General features: G+C 45.9%; 1 protein-coding gene and 2 long non-coding RNA genes across 4 annotated transcripts in view; 2 read left to right on the top strand and 1 right to left on the bottom strand.

The window, feature by feature from the left end:
- On the bottom strand, positions 1-13,331 carry NOX1 (NADPH oxidase 1). Its single transcript, XM_044427294.1, has 13 exons — positions 13,040-13,331; positions 11,033-11,128; positions 9,725-9,835; positions 8,713-8,797; positions 7,469-7,611; positions 6,899-7,080; positions 6,159-6,297; positions 4,528-4,620; positions 4,074-4,309; positions 2,973-3,135; positions 1,893-2,039; positions 1,010-1,134; positions 1-257 (listed from the first exon to the last, which is right to left on the bottom strand). Exons 1-13 carry the CDS (start codon positions 13,124-13,126, stop codon positions 131-133), a joined length of 1,734 nt encoding a protein of 577 aa, XP_044283229.1. The 5' UTR covers positions 13,127-13,331; the 3' UTR covers positions 1-130.
- LOC123021985 lies at positions 139-4,917 on the top strand. Of its 2 annotated transcripts, XR_006414442.1 has the most exons (3): positions 139-1,749; positions 2,605-3,143; positions 4,002-4,917. It is a non-coding gene; the product is annotated as an uncharacterized LOC123021985 (long non-coding RNA). The 2 variants fall into 2 exon arrangements; XR_006414441.1 differs by having other exon boundaries at positions 139-3,143.
- The window catches only part of LOC123021987, a 15,689-nt gene continuing 4,048 nt past the window's right edge, over positions 10,302-21,942 (top strand). Inside the window, exon 1 of the long non-coding RNA XR_006414445.1 lies at positions 10,302-10,490. This is a non-coding gene — a long non-coding RNA (uncharacterized LOC123021987). The remainder of the gene's footprint in view (positions 10,491-21,942) is intronic.

A 21,942-nucleotide genomic window follows, 5' to 3' on the forward strand; every position in this document is an offset into this window, starting at 1 on the left:
ACACAATCCAGCGAAGAGGAGGTCCACTGCTACACTGAACCTGCTACACTGGTGGCAGTCTTAGGTCACAAGAACCGTTCAGCCAGTTTGTACCTGCAAATCACACCAGCTGCATCAATGTCCAGGTGCTTTAGAAATTCTCTTTGTTGAAGTAGAATTGGACATTTCGGGGGTCCGGACTGGAGTGCTGACGACACTGCTTCTGCAAACTCTTAGCCAGACTCTCTGGTCCACACAAGAACACTCCCACTGCTGACCTGCCAGTCGCAAGGGTGAAAGACAGCACATCAAAACAAGCCCTACAATTTAGATCAAGCTGTATGCACAGGTCATATATAGGCTGCACTTTAAAAAAAGCAACAACATGGCAATTCTGTTTCCAGAAATGTTGCATGCTGTGATCTGAAAAATAATGCAACTTAAAGGAAATGCCTGTATGTTTAGGCTTATTTTGCACGGTCGGGGGATCCTAGGATTTTTCTGTTTGAGCATGCATTGGAGTGTGCCCCAAGAAGCAATATATTTTTAATTTGTTTAATGCAAGTACTTCAACTATAGATGGTGAGCGCTGTAAGCATTCTTTAGCCACAAAAGAGAGGCTCTCTAGCCCATCGCCTGCCATGGCATGTGCAGGTATAAACATCATGGCCCTTGCTTGAGAATTTCTTTTACTCATATTCAGATTTAATGCCTGGATTAATTAGACAAGTTCATAAGATTAATTGTTTAAGATTTCTTTAAGTAGCCCTCGTAAGGACCAGCCCAAAGCACTGAAGCCCTGTGACCTGACTGCTATACAACCTCCATCATCATTACCACAAGGACTTTCTTGGGGAGGGGCATCTATCAATGGCAGAGCAAATGTTTTCCTTGCAGAAGTTTGGAAGTTTAGCCCCTTGCCCGTGGATGGAAAGAAAAGAAGTATATGCAGATGTAAGTGATCGGCACAATTTCATGCAGATTCCAGCTTCCTCCAGTTCAACCCTGGTGTACAAGCAGCAGCCCTCACCTGGGGTGGGCACTGGCCACGGCAGAGAATTCGTTGCTCCACATGGGTCTTCCAAAGGAGGTCTTCTGCCTCAGGCCCGTCACCAAGTCGGTGGACCTGTCAAAGTTGAGGGCTGCTTGACCAACCTGGATGCCCAGCAAAGAAAGACAGCTAAAGTCAGGCACGTCTCACAGCAGCCGCAAAAGTATTCCAAACCATTTCCTAAAATGTGTCCTTTGGCTCTTTGGGACTCCTTTGTCACTGTGGTTTGCAATCAGCAAAACCACATGGTGTTCAAGTTAAATAAGCATACCTGTGCACAATCCTGGATTCTGCACTCATTCTGCACAAACTAAATGGTTTGCGACTTAGTTCACTTAGGAACCTGCTGAGTTTCTGCGCTTCTTTTCTGAGGCTTTAATCCTGCCTTCCAAGATGAGATCTGTCACAACTGTGGGCAGGACTTTCCTCGAAGTGGAACCCTGCTTATGAATTCCTTCCCCAGAGACATTGGCTTGGTGCTACTCTTTGCTCTTTCAGATGTTAAATCCAAACATTTGATGTGTGGTCATTTACATTTTAGCCTGTTTTAAAACAACTTTTATTTGTCTAATATTCATTGTTGTCTTTTCTTGCAGATCCAAGTAAAGGTTGCACTGGAGAGAGCAGTGCTTCACATTTCAGGGCAAGGAGCTTCATGGGCACCAAGAAGGACGTCCACAGGCACTTCAGCGCCCCCAAACCCTGGAATAAAGTTGCTGGTATTTTTTTTTCTTGATAGATGAGCCCAGCAGTTTTCCAGGGGATCAGGGCATCTTTCTGGGAAAGGCATCTATGGATCAGCAGTCCTGCCTGCCAACGGAGTCTTGGCTTGCAAGGGTCAGCTTTCCATATGGCAACTCACCATACTGCTGCTCCAGCCTGTGAGGAAGAGGTGGTAACTCAAGAAACCAGTTCTGCCAGACCCTTCCATCTCGAGCTCCAGGGAAGCCAGAAGGTCTTTGAACCAGGCAAAGGCTCCTGTCTCACGGCAGATCCAGTAGAAATAGATCTAGAAGCCCATAAGTAAAGAGAAGCAGAAAGATGGCTCTGATGAGAGTCACTACAGCCCCCCTGCTTGTCAAACTCAGGTGCTGTGCAGCAGTGGCATCATAATATTTGCAAGGTGGGAACACAGATCCAGCTTCCGTGCCTCCCTCTGCACCAGGAAATTGTGGGTTGATGCCAGTGCAAAGAACTTTGTGCAGTTCTCTGTCCCACATAAATCTACCAATCCCAGGCTTCCCTGGACAGGGATGGGGGCAGGAATTACTGTTTAGCTTGCATGTCTGAAGAAAGAGAGAAAGAGGGAGGACAAGGGACATACGTATTGCAAAAATGTATCTGGACTCCTTTTTACGCGCATGCATTCTGGATCTGACAAGAAGGAAGGAAGAGTGCCGCTTTAAGATAGAGAGGCATGTTTGCCTGGGCGTGCATCTTATTTTTGTCCTGATATTCTATTATAGGGAAGTAGGTTTTGCAGAGTCTTGAACCATTCCCTAAACTGTTTGGCTGGAGATCAAAGTGGGGAGAACATGCACAACACTGGTACTATTGAAACTTTTTTTTTTCAGGACTGGTCCATGGCATTTTGCGGCTTGAGGCAAAGGAAGCTGACTGCACCAGCAGCTCAATGTTACATCAGCATGAGAGCTTCCACCACAATGGAAGGCAGCAAGCTAGTTAAGGAGGACCTGGTAGGCACCTGCGCACACCTAGCTCCATCCTCCAACATCCTGCCGCTCTGCAGCATCCGCTGCCCTCAATGCCAGCCATGTTTTGTCCCTGACACTTTCTTGGGGATGGGAGGAAGGTATGCTCTCTAGTCCGAGAAACATGGTGATCGTGGGAAGCTTCCCACAGTGCAGTGCGGCAACAGTGCTCTCCTGCAAGCAGGACAAGCAAACATAGGTCTCGGAGCTGCAGGACAGTTCTACCTTACCTGTCTGGTTTGCAGCGTCTGGTCACCGTGCTGTAATTTGAACCAGATGGATTTCAGCACCGAGGCAAAGGGTGTCACCCCGATCCCTGCTCCCACCAACATGGCCACCTTGTACTTGAAGACATCCTCACTGGCTGTGCCAAAGGGACCGTCCACATTGATTCTGGAAAGGTGAGAAGAGCTTGCGTTATGAACGTAACCTCAGTCCTCACAAAAATAAGTGGCTCTTTGGGCAGATTACACGCGCACGGCCCATGTCTTCTGCCACTTGTACTTTCACATGAATCCTGCAAAACAAAGTGAAATTCAGCCGCTTCACACCATGCCACAAAAGCTTCAATGCCACAAACTGAACCAATTTAGACTTTTTGTAGATTTGAAGGCTATCAAACGATGAACAAGAAATCTTAGTCAATCATAGGCATGTCAACATTTATTAAATTAACTCTGCATTACTATGCACATTAATAAAGCCAGTATTCTGGGGCAAAAATAAACTCTATAGATGATTCATGCAGCAGGCATCATTTTTAAGGGGCTTTCTTCAGAGGTGTGCAAGGGATGCTGGGCAAGGTGATGGCACCATAAAAGATACCTCAGTGATGGTACTGGGATATTTAAAGGAATGCCGGTTTCCATATATCCCTACCGGACCACTCAGACCATCAGCAGCAGAGGCCCTCCTTCATTATCCTCCCAAATGAGGTGAGGAGGGAACTAGCGAGGAAAGGGACCTTCTCTGCCCTTGCACCTCACCTTTGGCATTCCCTTCCAAAAGAGGTGCAAATGGTGCCCGCATTATTTTGTTTTCATTGCCAAGTCAAGACCTTTTTATTTTATTTATTTGAGGATTATGTTTTATTTGGTTCCGCTGCTGGTTTATGGTTTCATTGTCTTATTGATGTTTCTGCTGTTCTTACCCTCCCGACAGCATTTTATATAGCACTTTTTACTGCATTATGTAATTGCGGTTTTAGCTATTCTTGTTCTATCTATTATTTTTATTTGTACTGCCTGTTGTGTCTGCAGCGTGAGCTGCCCAGAGAGCCCTCAGGCTATGCCACACCCCACCAGTGGCCTGGAGCTCAGCCTGCCGCTTACTTGGGTGACGTCGGCATCTGCAGCTGAAAGGTATCGATCAGCGCCTCTGTCCAATCCCCTGCTGCCCGAATGTGGACAGAGAAGAAGCTTTCCTCTGGTGCAGAAGTGATGGTGAACGGATGCCACTCCAGGTAGGAGATGGAAGGGCAGTTGAGGAAGACGTACTGTCCCACTTCCATCTTAAAATCCATCTTACACAGCTGCAGTTCAAGCACTCTTGAGGGGTGCATGACAACCTGAAGATAAAAGCCATTGAGATCTTAGGAGCAAAGAAAACCCAACCCAAACAAAATACTATTGCATGTGACTGTCCAGCATTTTCAGCTCGGTTGCAGTGGGTCTTGGTGCCCTGTCAGAAGGCAGGAGGGGAGACAGACCGACATCTTCCCTGGCTCCCGTAGGCACAGATCAAATTCCCAAGTCTCCCGTGGCTTGTGCCAGCAGCAGCATTTACCTTTGTGACAATCACCTTCTGGCAGGAGCGCCATATCCGTAAGGCTCGCTCAAAGGCGTAGAGAATGAGTGGGGCCAAGACCCACTTCCAGGACTTTAAACAAAGAGCAGAAAACATTCGTGTCAGGAAGCTCCGTCACCTCCGCAAGAAGGCGTTTCCTCAATTTTTGAAACCTTCCACCCTGCACAGCATTCCTCTCCAGCAAAAATATTCCTCAAGAACAAAATCAGAACTGAACCAGTGTGGGTGGCTGGGAGTGCTTAAGCTATTTTTAATTGCTCTTTAAGGTTTAAATTTCACGTAAATGTTCAGATGTATAATTTGTTCCCCCTGCCCAATTAATCACACAGTCATATTTCGGACTTGCCAAATATACAATATCTCAGCTGATTATGTACACAGCTCCTTAACACTATGGCTCTCAACGAGTCAACATAAATTGAATGTTACTTTCTAAACAGCTTTCCTCACAGCTACATTTCAGAACACAAATCAGACACTTTCAAAGGAAGAAAATGCATTTGGATATTCTAGTCTCAGTCTTCTTCAAATGTCTAGGCTGTAGTCTTCATTTGGATTGATGACTCAGCCAGGTATGCAAAATCTTTTACACATGAGGGGAGTGCATTTAGATGGTTGGGTGTAGTGCCTTTCCTGAGAAGCACACACCCATCATCCTCTGTCTCAGAAGTGCTTCTACGATCCTTATACATTAAACCAAGCATCACAAAGCAAAAACCCATTTCCCAATCCTGACCAGAGAGCCGGGGGGGGGGGGCTCTGAATGGGCAATCTTGCACTTTAAACATGTTTCAGTCATAGCATTGTCTTTCCTTCAAGAATTAAATAGTTTGTTTCCATTGCCTTGCTGCTAAGTACATTTATTTAGGAAGAAAGACAATTGTGTTGTAGAAAAAGATAATACACATTTAAAGGAAACATAGTAGCAGGAGCATCTGTAGCCAGGGTTGTGCCCAGTCATTGTCGACAAATGAGAAGAAAAGGGCCTGCCGTGAGCGATTTCACTCAGTGCAGGTACCTTGCTGGTTTGCCATTGCCCCAGTGACTGCTGTTCTCTGGGTGCTCCCTGTGGACTGGGGTGGGGGGCAGACCTATGTGGGTCCTGGGCTTTGGCCCCAGCTGCGTCACTGCCTCCACCCCTCTTCTATTTATTTTTATTTATTTTATTTATTTTTCAGTTTATATCCTGCCTTTTTCCTCAAAGGACTCAAGGCAGCTTACATCATTCTCCTCCTCCATCTTATCCCCACAACAACCCTGTGAGGTAGGTTGGGCTGAGAGTCATTGACTTGTCCAAAGCCACCCAGTGGGCTCCATGGCCAAGCGGGGACTAGAACCCGGATCGTCTGAGTCCCAGTCCCACGCTCTGAACCACTACACCACACTGGCTCTCTCTACAGCCCTAAATAGAACCACCCCTGTGCATGCCGTACAAAATACCCCAGTATTGACTGATATGATTTAGTCTCCTTCTTGCAAGAAGATGGCCTTGCGTTTCTGCAGAATTTACTGAACAAAGGGGAACACAGACTCACACTCCATGCATGCACTCATACACAAACTCAGGGTGTTTTCGCCTATATCAGCTGCCCGGAGAGCTGCCTTCTTACCTCAGCAGGAATGCTCCCAAACTCAGGCACCTGGCAGTGGTGATGGTCGAAGTCTTTCCCCCACTTGGCAGGGTCCTTGGCACAGTGCTCCGGGTCACTCTCCTTCAGGCTTTCTTCTGTCTGCCCGCGAACAAGACCCCTGGAAAAAGGAGATGCCTTCAAATTGCAACCTGCTCCGGAGAAACAGCCATGACGGGAAACGTGACAGCTCTCATGCAAGATCAGCAATGGGAGCAAAAGAGCATGGTATAGTGGTTAGAGTGCTGGGCGGGGACCCTGGGGAGCCACTCGGCCGTGAAACTCACTGCATGGTTTTGGCCCACTCAAGGATTCTCAGCCTAACCTACCTCACAGGATTGCTGTTGTGAGGTTCAAAATAATTAAAATTAAATAATTTTAACAGGAGGAGGATTATTACTGCTTTGGGTTCCTTGCAGGAAAGATGGAGAGGTGTGAATAAAATGCAATAATGCACAAATAAAGCCAAGCAGTCCCGCTAAGTGGACCTCTGACCCTTTGCCTCTAACCCTCCTTTCTCCATCGCTCCTGGACCTTGCTTTTTACTGGTGTGTGCTGGTTGTCGGCCTTTTAGTCTAAGCACCCATGCAGAGTTTTGTAAGAGAAACATGGCAGCCCTATCTCAGGTCCCTGCACCCCACATGAGCAGACACCTGCTCTTAGGGGAAGGAGAGCATCTGTCCGGAACCATCCCATAACTCAGATTAATAGCAGTGCCATACGCGATGCCGTGGATGACGAGGCCTGCGAAGTAGATGACGAAGAGGTGGTGAGTGTACCAAAAGACTTCGAAGTAGTTCCTGCGGATGAACTCCACGGAGGAAGTGACCATGAGGATGAGAGCGAGGGTGATGATCACCCCTGTTAGACCTGGAATGGTGGCGAAGGCCACATACAGAGGAATCTGTGGGTAAGAGCCAGACATGAACTGTAAAAGCACGGTAGGTAAAGGCCTGGAGGTGAGGGACTTTACAGGAAAAGTTTTGTTTCTGTCAGATGCGTATAGTCCACAAAGGTGCTTTGTTACAAGTGCCAGAACCGTCCTGCTTGTTCAGGCTACGGACCACCTGTTCTGGCATTCGGTTTGCAGCAGCAGGTAGCCACAGGCCTCTGGAAGGCCAGCCAGCAGGGCATGAGGGCAACCACTCTCCAGTTATGTTGGTTCCCAGCACTGGCCACCCAGAGAGCCAATGATGCTGGTGGGCAGCTTTTTAACAGATCCGCCTTAGGATTGCAGGCCTCCTTGGGACCCCAGTGCGCGGCTTTACCAGGCAGAGCCCGAGCGCCCTCACCGTGGTGTTGGAGTGGATGGGGTTCAGCCACCGCCCGTCATTCCAGTGGAGGCGGGAGACGATGGAAGCCAGGCTCCCGTCCGTCGCTTGCGCGGCATCGATGTACCACTCAACGTTGCACAGGTGAGCGATGACATGAATGGCTGGACGGGAGAAAAGACAACTCTGAGCACGTTCCTGACTCGGCTCTCCTGCTCACAGCAAAGCGGCACAAACTGGATAGCCACTGGGGGCGGAGGCCCACTGGCCGGCTGGGAAGGGCACTGCTTTGGCGAGCACGTCTTGGCACACTCGAGTCTCCAGACTGAACCCCTGGCAGCTCCAGGTGGGGCTGGGCAAGACTGGAGAACCACGTGGCCAGGCTGCGCAGGCAGCACTGGCCTCGATGGAACCGTGGCTTGGGCTCAGTCCAGGCTTTTGAGGGCCCCGGGAAAGGCACCTTTTGTCAATCTCAGTACACCTGTGTTTCCACCAGCAGTATCACCAGCTGCTGCTGCCCCTCGCCCTCTTTCTCATCATGCCCACGCCTTGCTAGGTCAAAGGTTGTGAGATGGGGGTGCATCCTGCTCCTCTTTGCAGTTCTGGAATTTTCTCAGCTAGGGCAAGCGGCAGGTGAGCAGGCAGGTGGGCCTTGGCAGGGTAGGTACCCAACCTCGTCTGTGTCTGCCCTCGTGGTCATTTGGAGAGGGGTGTTTGGGCCTGCTCCACTGTATCCAAGCTTCTTTAAACATTTCACAGACAGGAGACCATAAATCTTGATCATGATAAATAATACTTTGAATTAACACATGACTGAGAAAAATTAATCTGAATAAAGGACTGTTTTCAATTCCAGCTTGATCTGAGGCAGAAACAAGCAGTAATGTCTGAAGTGAAAACTGTTGTGCCTCTACTTTAAATGTGGTGTTTATAGTGTGATATCAAGAATTACTTTTTTATATTAGCGTTGTGAATATTTTTAAGGATTTAAAAATAGTGTCAGAGCTCCTTAATAAAATATTTAGAAAAATGTTAATTATGAAATGGCTGGATACATCACTAACATTGACTTTAAACCCTGTAGCATCCTTAACAGGGAATTATTTTGAATCACAGGGTTTGGCAAGCAAATTGGATTAGCAATTGGCTGCTAATGGTGAAATCCTTCTTGATCTAACAGCCATGGTGTACGTCTCCCATCGGTGGGGCTATTCTACGTAGGACAAGGAACATCGAGACCTAGAGGTTTTTCCAGCACAGTTTACCTGTGTGTAGGACAATCATATAAGCCACCAGCTTGTGGAAGGTCAGGTTGTGGTCCAGTTGCCTCCTCAGGGTGCGGCTGCAGCACTGAATGGAAACAAAAATGACCGCAGCAGCAGCCCATGTTGGTAAATCCAGTTATGCGTATTTATTAATTACATTTATATCCCACCTGTTTTGTTCCAAGGAACTCAAGGTGGCTTACATTATTCTCCTCCTCACCACCATCTTCTCTTCTCAACAACCTGGTGAGTTAGGTTGGACTGAGAGTCTGTAACTGGCCCAAAGTCACCTAGCAAGCACAGAGGCTGAGTGGGGACTAGAACCCAGACCTTTCTGGGTATGGAATGGGCTTCCACAGGAGGTGGTTGAAGCCACATCAGTGAGGGTGTTCAAGGATAGGCTGGACATGCACATGGGAGGCGTGTCATGAGTGCAGCTGGCTGCAGCCGGGGGTCAGACTAGATGGCCCACAGATCCCCTTCTGACTCGCTCTGCTTCTCTGCTTCTTCCTGGTCCCAGGCCAGCACTCTTAACTGCTATGTTACAAGGAAGACACAGGGTCCTGCACCCCATGATTTCCTTGTATGACAACTACTGAATGAGGGAAACCTAGCTGGCCACAATTTCATCTGTGAACGTCCTCCCCTGCTAAGGTGACCGGGTGTCCACTTAGTAGAAGACAGTCAGTTGTTTCAAGAGGTCCCCTATTGTAAAGGCTGCCGGGGGATTGTCCTCGTCTTCAAGGAGCCCTGTCTGAAGGACACTTTTCTTCCAATTCCAGTTTAATGGCAACGGAAAGCAGGCCCAGAGTTCAGCTGAACATGCTTTTCCATGCTATGGTAAGATGTCCTGCATTTTTCTTTAAATTAACATCATTCTTTTAAAGCTTCCTGCTGTGCATACAAATTAGCATGTGCTAATTGTATGCAGACTGCTGCCATCTTTTATCCTCTGTTTGGGTGCTTCATAAAAAGCCACCCTAGGAACAACTGGGTCCGATTTCTCACTCACCAAGCAGGAGCCCCTCAGGAAGGAAAGAAGGTTCCGGCAAACAGGTAGCAGGATCAGAAAGCTGTTGAAGTTGAGGCATTTGGCTGAAGCGCGTGCCCACGCCAGCGCGGACTGTGAACAGAGAAAGAGCGCAGCGCAGTGGTGAATACGTCACCAAAACAACCTACAGAATACACAGGGACTTGTAACATGGCAGGGCTGTTTGGCATTTTCCTTGTCCCCCTCACAGAAGAAAGAACTGCCATTACCAGGATGTCACAAGGAAAGGAAAATGCCCTTCTGCTACTTAAGTGTCTATCTATGCAAGACAGCCCAATCCTGTGGTATGTATCCAAATGCAGAGTGAAACTGGAATTTGCTATCCTAGGATGTAGCGATGGCCACCAATCTGCATCACTTTCAGAGGGGATTGGACACATTCTTGGAGGAGAAGGCAGTCCTTGGCTCCTAGTTCTGGTGCCTACCTGCCACTTCCAGTGTCTATGTGCGTCTGTTGCTGGGGAACATGGGCTGTTGTCCTGCTTGTGGAACCCCAAGGGCAGCTGGGTGGCTGCTGTGTAAACGAAATGGGAGGCTCAGCCTCATCCACCAGGTCCCTGCTTACGTTATGTTTTGATGTATCCTGTGGGGTTTTCTCTTGGTAGGTGTGCACAGGATTGTAGCTCTCCAGGGTGATCCCACACATGTCCACTCGGAAGTGCATCCCAGTGGGTTCAGTGGTCTTCCCCTTCTCCATTGTTAGTCTGGAACACCCCATCAAGGAAAGGTACGTTGGTCTTCTCTGGGTGTTTTCCCACTGGCAGGTAACATTTTGGTTTTTTCCCAGCTGGCCTTTAGCACATAAACTGGACTACGGCTGAAACCTTTTTATTTTACAAAGCTGTTTGGTGCTGCTTATTTCTTTATTGCTTCTTATGCATTTTAATTGCTTTTATTTGTTTTTATGCTGCATTTTAATTAAGATTTGAATTTTCCTTGCAATTTTATTGTTTATTAGCCTGCACATTTTTATGGAATAATATGATATAAATTAAATAACCTTAGAAGTAAGCGCCGTTGAATTCAATATGGTTTGTTTCTCTGAATAGATGTGTGTACGATTGTACTGAGGATATCACTTCCTGGAGCCACTTATAAAACCTTGTACTTTGGATCATTTTCTTATCTCTGGGCAAGTGGGCACACAATTTAATCCTGTCACTGAAACTAGAAATTCAGTTGGGCAGATCCTAGTATCATTTTGCAAAGTTTTGGCCTCCATAGTGGGAAAAGAGCAGAAGTTTTCAGAGACTGACAGACAATGCTCACCCCAAGGATCTCTCTAGTGTAGAAGTACTTTTCACCTCTCTCAAATGTCAGGAAAAATGTCACAAAGAGGAAAACGTTCATCCCCAACCAAGCCACCTAGAAGAAAAATGGAGAAACTATGTGTCAGGGTTCCAAGGTTATCACCTCAGTTAGCAAATGATAGCAAGTAGCAATAACATGAACTGTAAATGCATCGTGCAGTTTAGGAAGAAAGGAGATAATTTTCCAGATAGCTATTTTGAAGTGATTGTGCCATCAATATCAGTGACACTACAGAGCAGCAACTATAAAGCAGGTCACTGCTCCCCCGGCCTCTTTCACAGTGGGGAGCAGCCGCCTTCTCTTAGTTCACCACCAATCACGCTTCTGAAGGTGGTGTGATCCCCAGAGAAGGGTCAGGTGTTTAATCCTCTCAGGTAAGCCTTTCATTGATATTCACTGCAATTACAGGCAGGTTTAGGAAATGTGTGATCTTCCCAATGTTCTTGGACTGCAGTTCCCATCTTCTCTAACTATTGGCTGTGTTGGCTAGGACTGATGAGAGTTGCAGTACAACAGCTTCTGGGGGCCATATGTTGCTCACCCCGATTAAAGTTAGCCTTAGTTCTACTACCAGTTCTGTTGGTAAGTGTACTTAAAAAAAATACAAACTTTAAATAGTTTTCCACACTGCATGCCCCCAAAATAAGTAAATTGCAAGGAAGGTGAGTTTTCTTGGGGAAAAGCTCCCCATTCCAGTTTAAACTATTGGGCAACTAATTCAAATGCTATTCAATCAATGGCCCAAAGCAGCAGCTGACCTTGGCAGCTTTGGAAGTCTTCCTTGGACCATTAGCTGCATTCTCACCTCCAGCAAATGTGACATAATGCACCTAGCCATGATTGTGGGAGAAGAGTAAATATTTCATCAAAATCAGTTTTGCAATTGCCTCTCCTACGAAGCCATGTATGAGGAAGTGGGTGAAAATGCAGATCTGTCCAGCAAACTTCGGCACAGATAAAACAGTTTGGTTGAAGAGGTATTTTTAACTAAAAATATTTATTTGCCACCTTTGGTCATTCTTTCAAATTTTCTGTCTTCAGGGAACACTTTTCATGCCAACTCTGCTTTTTGGAGAGCCTCTGCACAATGTATATAATTCTGGAATATGTTATTTCAGGACACAGAATGAATTCATATAGGCAGCATTAGCCAGGGCTTTGGGACTTTATTTGTCCTCACCTTCCACAAACACAGAGTAGAAATGAGAACAGAGACAGTTTGCAATGAATCAGTAAGGGTTTCTAACTCCCGGTTTTGTAACAATAGCAACACCTAATCATGCAGTCCTATGCATATTTAGATAATTGCCAGTCATCAGAGATCCGTGGGCTTAAGTGTTCCTGTACCAGATTGGGGATACACAGGAGACGGCAAAAATAAGAGCGGCTGGTCTAATGAGGCGTAACCTACATTGATTCATTCAAGTGAAATCTGTTGAAATTTAATGCTGTTGGATGCATTTTGTTTTAAATTGCACAATTTACAAAGCTGCTTTATACAGCCATTCAGACTGTTGAGCGCTTGCCTGGCATCCTGACTGCAGGACATGACAACTCACACTCCGAGCTGAACTGTTGCTGTTGAAACATGGTTTGTTGTGACATGTGAACCTGCCTTTGGTTAAAAGACCATGGGTTGTTAAGCACAGACAGACCACAGTTCCACTAACAAACTATGCTCTTCTTCATGGGTTGTCCATGGTTAACAAACTATAGCTTGTTAGCACAACAACCATGCACTTGAATGTAGGTTGTTGTATTGTGCAAATCCAGTCAGTGACTGCTCAGAATCTCTCTCCCAGCCCCTCTTCCTGTCCTTTTAACCAGGAGTGACAGCAATTAAAGCTGGGGCTTTCAGCATACAGAGGCTGTGCTTTATCAAGAACTGAGCAGTGATGTGCATCCTCTTTCTGCAGCACTCAAAGCTACTTGTTTAGAACTGGACACAAGGAAAGAGTCACTTACGATCACCAGGGATGAGAACCAGTGGTTGACTGCCCAATTCCACATCCCAATGTTCTGCAGGCAGCCGTTTCTTCCTTTCAGTTCCATTAAGCCTGGTCACTAGAAACGTTTCACTTTGTTGAAACTCCTTTCTTGGGTCTTCTTTTATCTCTTGGAAGCGAAATAACCCTTCTGTTCTTCACTTGCTTCACTTACTTTATAAATCGGGGAGGGAATGTGGCATCTTGTGCCCTGCCCAAACAGTTGGGTTTTTCCCTCCTGCGCTTTTGAAAAGGAAATAGGCAGAGTTTTATCTCAGCTATACATAGATTCTCATCCACCCAGTTCCACTGAGGTAAATGATTTCTACTGGACAAAGAATACAGTCATCCCAAGAAGAATATTAATTTTAATACTAGACTATTGAAATATTTTTCCTGCATTTATTTCATGTCATTCATAGAGATCCTGCTTTGTTAACTGCAGGAGTTCTAACAACAGCTCATAAACTTCCTCATAACCATAGCATTATATTCAAAACTCCTATCAGGTGTGGTGACTTGCTGCTAATAGCATCTTTCCCCTTGGGGCAAATAGCAGCCTGGGAGTCTACATGCAACTTTTTTACCCCAAGGGGCTGGCCCAGCCCAGACACCCTCACTTGGAAGAACTCAAACTACCTATATTAAAGCTGATATATACTTTATTGAATGCAACAATTAAATCTACACGTAGGATATAAGCAAGCAAATGAAAGCTTATGTTCCCCGTCTTTGCAGCCATGGATTCTATTTATTATTTATTTATTTATTTGTTAAAACATTTTTATGCCGCCCCATTCGCCGAAGCCTCGGGGCGGCTTACAACAAAAAATTAAAATAACAGTTTAAAATATATACAGTAAAATACAAATATATAATATAAAACATACAATATAAAACAAGCCGCCCTGGCCAAATAAAATTCAATAATATTAACATTTAAAATACTGCTTAAATAAAAAGCTCTTCACCTGGCGCTGAAAAGCAAATAACGACGGCGCCAGGCGGACCTCTCTGGGGAGCGCATTCTATAACTTAGGCGCCACCGCTGAGAAAGCCCTCCTCCGAGTAACCACCCTCCTAACTTCTTCCACGGAGGGCTCCCGGAGAAGGGCCTCTCCCGCCGATCTCAGGGGGCGGCTGGGCATATAAGGATGTAAGCGCTCCTTCAGGTAACCAGGAGCCAAGCCGTTTTTTATAAAGCTCCTCTTTCCCACTGTTTCGGAGTCTGGCACTAGGCACGTGGCTCCCACCCGCTTTCCTGGGAAGAAAGATGTCCTAGTAAGTTTTGTTCTCGCTGCAAGGGCAGCCCTTATCCACAGGGACGGGGAAGGCAGCTCCAAGACAACTATCCCTGGTGCTCTTCCTAACAAGCCAAAGGCCATGGGATCTGAACCACCCCTTGAAACTTAAGTAGTTCCCACCATGTTTCCGGTACAGCCCATACAATCCAGGGATGAATTCATATAGGACTGTGATGTTGGGGAAAGGGTCCACCTTCTTCCTGAGGTACAGTCCTGGCTTACTTGTGTGTGTGTAGAGGGGAGGGGCAGGAAGGAAGGAAGACTGTTGTCAAGAATGGATGCATACAGAGTTGATAACAATTCTAGAGGACAAAGTGTGGGAGGAAAACCAGAAACAATGACATTTGTTCCTGCCATCTGTTGTTCTGCATATGTGGCATAGTCATTAAGGAGCTGAATGGTGAGACCCCCCCTTCCAGTCCTTAGTTGACCATGGAGTCACCACAAGATAACTTTGTCTTATTGATGTTTCTGTTGTTCTTACCCTCCTGATAGCATTTTATATAGCACTTTTTACTGCATTATGTAATTGTGGTTTTAGTTGACCATGGAGTCACCACAAGATAACTTTGGGCGAATCACCGAATCTCAGCCCAGCCTTCCTCACAAGTAGATGCCGCAATGGTGTTGGCATTATGACCCAGCAAGGTTTTTGTGCCTGGCAGCACTTAGGACAGCTTCCATGTAGCTTGAAGGGCCTGATCATGCCTCATCTTGGAAGCTAAGCAGGGTCAGGCCTGGTTGGAATCTGGATGGGGGACTTCAATGTTGTGAACCACCCAGAGAGCTTCAGCTGTGGGTGGTATAGAAATATAATTAATAATAACAATAATAATACTGTCTGTACTTTATTTCCATTTTAGTTCCCAATTGATGCCCATCCATGTTTGCTAGTATCCAAGCAACAGATCTCTCGTAACTGTGTCTTTATAACAGTATGAAAGTTGGCTGTTCGTGCCAAGGTGAGACCTCAGCTCACCTTTGCTCATGATAAATGGGTGATGTTGAGGCACGTACAGCAGCAAACAACCGATTTCTTTTTTTAACCAGGAAGTCCGAAGATAAATATATTGGTCTCTGCTGGAGCTATTCAAGTCAGTTTCAGATTTCTAATTGAAGATGTAAGAAAGTGACTTCTGGGATGTTTGTGTTTGTACCAAGGATCAAAAGTACTTTCAACAATATTTTTATTACCTCTAATTGTCTTAGGGCCAATATACTCCGGTTGTATGGGTTTGCAAACAAGGAAATGAGGTAGGGAGCAATCCAGACTGGGAACGCACTTGGGGTGGGGGTGGCGGGGGGTGCCAGCCACTTTTTGAAATCACATGATTTCATGAGCACCTGACAGACTGGTATCAGCCTGTTGACCCTAAAGCTCCTGTGCTTACGCTCGCGCTCGTGCACAAACACACGCACACAAATACACATCCACAGAGATTGGGACCTGTAAGATTGGGCACATACATGGTGCTTTTTAAAAGGTGTAGCTAGAAACTGTAGCAAAGGTGATCTCAGCAGCTTTGGGTCATGCATACAAGGTGAGTCTTGGCAACTCCCTTATCAGTCAAAGCTGCATATATTTGAAGGAACTCAAGTTAAGGAGGATACAGAATTAATCACGTATGCCTGGAACCAGCCCTGAAGAAATTTCCTCTTCTTGTCTAGAAGGAAGCACACTAGGGATGTAAATAAATAGACTGAAAAGTTGAGAAATCTCTCTTCCGGTTGATGTGTCCTCTTATCTTAAAATATTTCACTAGTGCCTCTGGCACAACTACAGATTCACAGAACAGCTGGGTCAAAAGGGGCCAGGAAGGCCTTGGAGTCCAACCCTCTGCTAGTGCAGAATGCCAGTTACACCATCCTGATCAAAGAACTGTCCAGTTGCTTCCTGAATGCATCTAGTGTGGAAGAACACACAACCTCTCTTGGCAGCTGGTTCCACTGTCCTACTGCTCTCACAGTAAGGATGTTCTTCCTTGAGACTAGCCTGCACCTGGTATACTGTAGCTTAAGTTCATTGTTCCATCACCTACAGTCTGGAATGAATGAGAATAGGTGTTTTTCTTCTCTGTGATAGCCTTTGAGGTACCTGTAGAGTGCTATCATGTCACCTCATGTTTCTCAAGGCTGAACAGGCCCAGTTCTTTCAGCCTCTCATCATAAGACTTATTTTCCAGGCCGTGTATCATCTTTGTTGCCCTTTTCTGGACCCTTCCCAAACTATCAACATCCTTTTTAAACCTGCATGCTGTACTCCAGGTGAGGTCTGACTAATACAGAGTAGAGGGGAATGAGTACTTCTCTATTTCTGGACGTGATACTTCTATTTATGCATCCCAAAATAGTGTTTGCCTTTTTTGGCAGCTGCATCACATTGCCGTCTCATATTTAGCCTGTTGTCTACAATAACTCCCAAGATCTTTTTCTTTTTCAGTGCTGTTGAGCCAAGTATTCCCCATCTTCTGTAGCTGCAGCTGGAGAACCTGGCATTTCTCCCTGTTGAATTTAATTGTGTTGTTTTTCACCCAGCGTTCAAGTTTGTTTAGGTCTCTCTGGATCTTCTTTTTGTCTTCCAAGGTGTTAGCTCGTTTAGCATCATCTGCAAATTTAATTTTCTTTCCCTGGATTTCCTTATCAAGATCATTAATAAGGATGTTGAAGAGCACTGATCCCAGCACTGAGGCCTGTGGTACCCCACTGATGACTTCTCTCCAGGCTGAGAAGCTACCATTGATGGTCACTCTCTGTGATCCGTTTTGAAACCAGTTGTGGATCAACTCATGGTAGTTCCGTCCAGTGCTTTTTTTGTAAAAAAAAATGGTGCCGGAACTCACCTCTTGGGGTCAGTCACTCTACACACACATACACATAATGGTCGCCACCAGCAGTAAGCACTGAGCACACGACCACACGACCGATCCCAAGCTGAGCAGCGTCCCGAGCCAAGCAGCGCCCTCACAACCAGTGCGGACACACACGCAGCCCACAGGCACTATTTTGATGCTTTTTGCTGCCGACCTGCTATGCCCGACAGGGCGATTCACAATCACATGGAAAAATCTGTCAAAAAAAGGTGCCGGAACGCCGTTCCAGTGCGTTCTATGACAAAAAAAGCCCTGGTTCTGTCAAGCGCACACTTTGCTATTTCATTGGGTTATTGTGTGGCACTTTGTTGAAAACTTTGCTAAAGTCCAGGTAAATAACGTCCACTGCATTTCCTTTGTCCCAGTCAAAGAATGAGATTAGGTTGGTTTGCCGTGACTTATTGTTAAGAAATATGTGTTGGCTTCTACTTATCACTACATTTTCTTCACCGTGCATACAGACTGCTTTTTAAATTATCTGCTCCAGTGCTTTCCCAGGGATTGAAAATCAGCTAACTGGTCTGTATTTCCACAGTTTGTCTTTCTTGCCTTTCTTGTAGATGGGGAGCGTATCAGTACTCCTTCGGCTGCCTGGCACTTCCTGTTCTCCAGAATTTATCGAATATTGTAGATAGTGGCTCAGGGGCTCTTGCTCCAGTTCTTACAATACTCTAAAATGGAAGCCTTCAGGCCTGGAGTTCTGAATGCGTCTAGCTCTTCAAGGAGTTCCTTGACCATTTGTCTGTCGATTATAGGCTGCCATCGTTGTAGGCAGGTCACATTTCTTTTGTGGGAGAAGACTGAGCCAAAACGAGTTGAGAACCTCTGCCTTTTCCTTATCATCTGTTATTTTTTTCTGCCCTTGACAGGTTGTTCCATGCCTCTTTCATTTGTTTGCCTTCAATTTTGTACGTTGCTGTGGAAGGCTTTCTTATTATTTTTAGCATGCCCTGCTAGTTTAAGTTTCGGAACTTCCCAACTCTGTCCCTGCATGTTTTGCTGCCTGTTTATACTCTTCTTTTGAGGCTTGACGTCCTTTCCACTTCCTGTACATTTTCTTTTTAGCTTTTAAGTTGTATGCTAACTTTTTATGGAGCCATGAAAGGTGGGGGTTGGGAAGTTTTCTGTTCTTTTTCTTTGTTAGGATTAGTTGTTCTTGTGCTTTAAAAATTTTTTTTAAAAAAAGATTTCCCATCCCTCCTGGACTCTTCTCTCCTTTGGGTTGAGTTGCCGGGGATTTTCCATATCACTGACCTGTTTGGCTACAGCATATATTTGTTATCTTAATAGAGAATTCAAGAACCGTGTGGTTGCTTTCACCCAGGAACTCGTGAGCGATACTCTGTTTACCTGATCATCTTTGTTGGCTGGTGTTAACTCTAATGTAGCTGCTCCCCTTGTATTTTCCTACACTTTCTGCTGGAGGAAGTTATTGGCCACACATGTGAGGCCAATGTTGGGCCACTTAAAGTGGCCATGTTGGGCTGAATGTGTCACTCAACAAATATCAGGGAAGTTTGAACTGCCCATGGTGACATCATGTCTTATTGTCACATTGGCTAACCATTTTTCAAAGATAAATGTTTGTTTTTTCTTTGATTTGGTGGGTGGTAGTAGATGCTGATGACTATGTTGCTATAGCTTTTTGCTCCTCTTAAGCTGATCCAGCTGCACTCGATGTGGTTATTTACAGGAGGCTCTTCCTCCTGTAATTCATTGCAGATATACATATTCTTAACGTATAGTGTGACTCCTCCTCCTCTTCGATCCCTTCTATTTTTCTTAAAGGGGTTGTATCTAACTATTTTTGAACTCCAATTGTGAGAATCATCCCACCATGTTTCAGTAATTGCCAGAAGATCATAGTTGCTTCTATGCACTTGGTGTTCAATTTCTTGTTTATTAAGCATGCTCTGGTCATTGGTGTACAAACATCACAGTTCACTAGGGTTATAACCTGGTTTTGCTTCTGGGAGTTTGGTTTTTTTGGTATCAGTTCTTATTCGAGGTTTTTTTGGTTCTGCAAGGGTAGTTTCTTTTCCTGTTATGGTAGAACCCTTTTGTACGTCTTCTTCCCCTGTGTGATTTAGTTCAAAGCCTTCCTAATGAGGTTCTTCATTTTGTGGGCAAGGATTTGTTTTATGTACTTTGGAAGATGCAGCCACTGTACGCCAGTAGTCCTTCTTCAAAGAAATTTATCTTCTGAGCCCAGAAACCAAATTTCTCTCTTTGGCACCACCGTCTTAACCAGGTACTTACTTGGAGTATTTTTCTCTCTGTGTCATTTCCTCTTCCCTTAACTGGTATGATCTGGGAGAAGACTGCCTGAGCCCCAGTGTTCCCAGACCTTTGAAATCTGATGTAACGTCCTGTATATTTCTTCTGGCTGTGTTGTTTGTTCTCACATGGATGAGCAGGAAGGGATACTCATTGGTGTGTCTTCCAAGTTGTGAGTGTTGGCTGGTTGTGTCATTGATCTTGGCTCCAGATAAGCAGCTCACCTGACTTTTCTCAGGCTTAGTTTTGCAGATGCCATTTTCAGTTCCTTATAGGGAGAGTCTCCTACTGACATAACTGTTCTCTTCTTTTTGCTGTTGCAAGCATGGTGCATATCATAGGTTCGTTATTGCTACAGACTTGGGTTGCATCACTCTTATTTGGCTTTCTGATGGAGTCACTCTGGTTGGCTGTTCCTTTGGACTCACCTGCATGGTTTTTGAGTGTGCTCATCAGTTGCTCCATCCCCAGGGGTTCGCGCATGTTACCCTTGAGTAACTGGAAGTGACTTGAGATGGTCACTACTCCAGTTGTAGCATGACTTCTAATCATTCTGTTGGTGACTGCCACCTTTTGCCAGGGTGATGTCTCTTTTTTAAAAATCCCCAGAGTGCAGCGCTCGGTTTTTGCTGCCCCTCAAATGCCTCATCATCTTTTTTGTTCAGATCAAGGGTGACTAGTCACAGTTTCATCTCCTTTCATTGATCCCCTAGGAGGACAAGTTGCTTGCCTGCGGTTTGCTCAAATGTCCTTTGGGCTTCTTCTAGAAGGGCCAGTCACTGACATCTATAACAGTGGTAAGGCCGAGTGGTGTGACTGAGAAAAGAAATCACTTTGCAGTCATTTCTGCTCACCATCGCTAAAGGCCATTCGCTTTTGTAGCACTGTTTTGTAGCAGGGTGTTGTTTGTTTGTTTGTTTGGTTGGTTGAATGCTTTTCTAACCCATCCACTGCAAACATCTCGGGACAGCTTACAATAAAGGAGTAGAATAAACAAACACCACAGCAGTCTGCTGATGGAACTTTCTTCTTGCAAATGGAAGCAGTGGGAACATGGGAGACAAAGGTAGAATTTGTGGGCCCAATTGAAGGAGTGGGTGCAGGGAAAAGGCATTCCCACTTCAGCCTTTTCATGGGGCTGCTGTTGGCCCTCCGAGCTTCTTTTTCAGGTGGAGGTGTGCTTTTTGCCCAGGAGGGCTCTTTGATGGGAGGGATGGCAGGCAAAGACCAACGCTTTCAGTTTTGTCTCCCCTCCCCTCTTCCTTGGACACCCACCAGCTTCAGAGACCTCAGAAGCATATTGACCATAGGGCTGCATGATACAAACTTGGTTCCAACTGAATACCACTCCCCTTCTCCAAACCAAGAAGATCCACTTCCACCTGCAAGGTAGATTGTGCTGCTCAGGGTCCAGTCGCTTGGCTGATGCTTCTCAACTGGTCTGCACCTGACCCCACATGATCAGCCACAGGATGCTGGGACTGTGCCCTCCCTTATCAGCGTGCTCACTAAGCTTTCCCCAGTTCAAAATGGGCTCTTAACCAATTCCCTATGGCAAAAGCAGCAGCAGCAGCAGGCAAATGTTTTATTTTTTTGATTTATATCCTGCCTTTTTCCTACAAAGGGCTCAAGGCAGCTTACATCATTCTCCTCCTCCATCTTATCCCCACAACAACAACCCTGTGAGGGAGGTTGGGCTGAGAGTCTGTGACTGGCCCAAAGTCACCCAGTTGGCTCCATGGCCGAGCAGGGACTTGAACCCAGATCGCCTGAGTCCCAGTCCCACGCTCTTCACCACTACACCAAAAGTGAGGTGTTTGAGATGACAACTGAACCAGCGGCATACTGGAGCCAGGTTCCCAGGAATGTAGCGCTACTGCTTCTTTACGAACAGGGTTGTTGATATCCCCTGGCACCGCTCCTGGAATAGCCTGGTTCCTCCAAGCTTACCTGGAATCCTCACAGTCATGGCAGGGAGCAGGATGAATAGTATATTTTTCCTTGTAAGGTAACACGTCTGGAGGTGGCTTGCTCTTGGCTGGGCAGTGAAAACCAGTCTATGAGCTTTGAGGAAGAACTAGCAAATGAAGCGGCATGAACCGCTTTGCTGATCTGGATCGACACAGCGGCCTGCATTTAGGGTTTCTCCTTGAGGACACCGCCGTATGTGCTGTCATGATCTGGGTCGGCAGTTCCATGTATCCACTTGCACCCCTGGTCTCCCCCTGCCATCCAACTCCCCGACTGAGCTGAGGACGTGGTGCCTAAAAGGCTCGCTTGAAAGTAGCTCAAGCTGCATCAAAACTGAGTGCTTAGTGGGACTGTTCAGCTTAGAAAAAAGATGAGTAACGTGTGTCATGACAGAAGTGTTTAAAATATTACATGGCGTGGAGAAAGGAAAGAGGGAGACAATTTTTCTCCCTCTCCGACAA

Source organism: Varanus komodoensis, unplaced genomic scaffold (genome assembly GCF_004798865.1).
Source record: "Varanus komodoensis strain SLA01 unplaced genomic scaffold, ASM479886v1 scaffold18_3, whole genome shotgun sequence".
Taxonomy (NCBI): domain Eukaryota; kingdom Metazoa; phylum Chordata; class Lepidosauria; order Squamata; family Varanidae; genus Varanus; species Varanus komodoensis.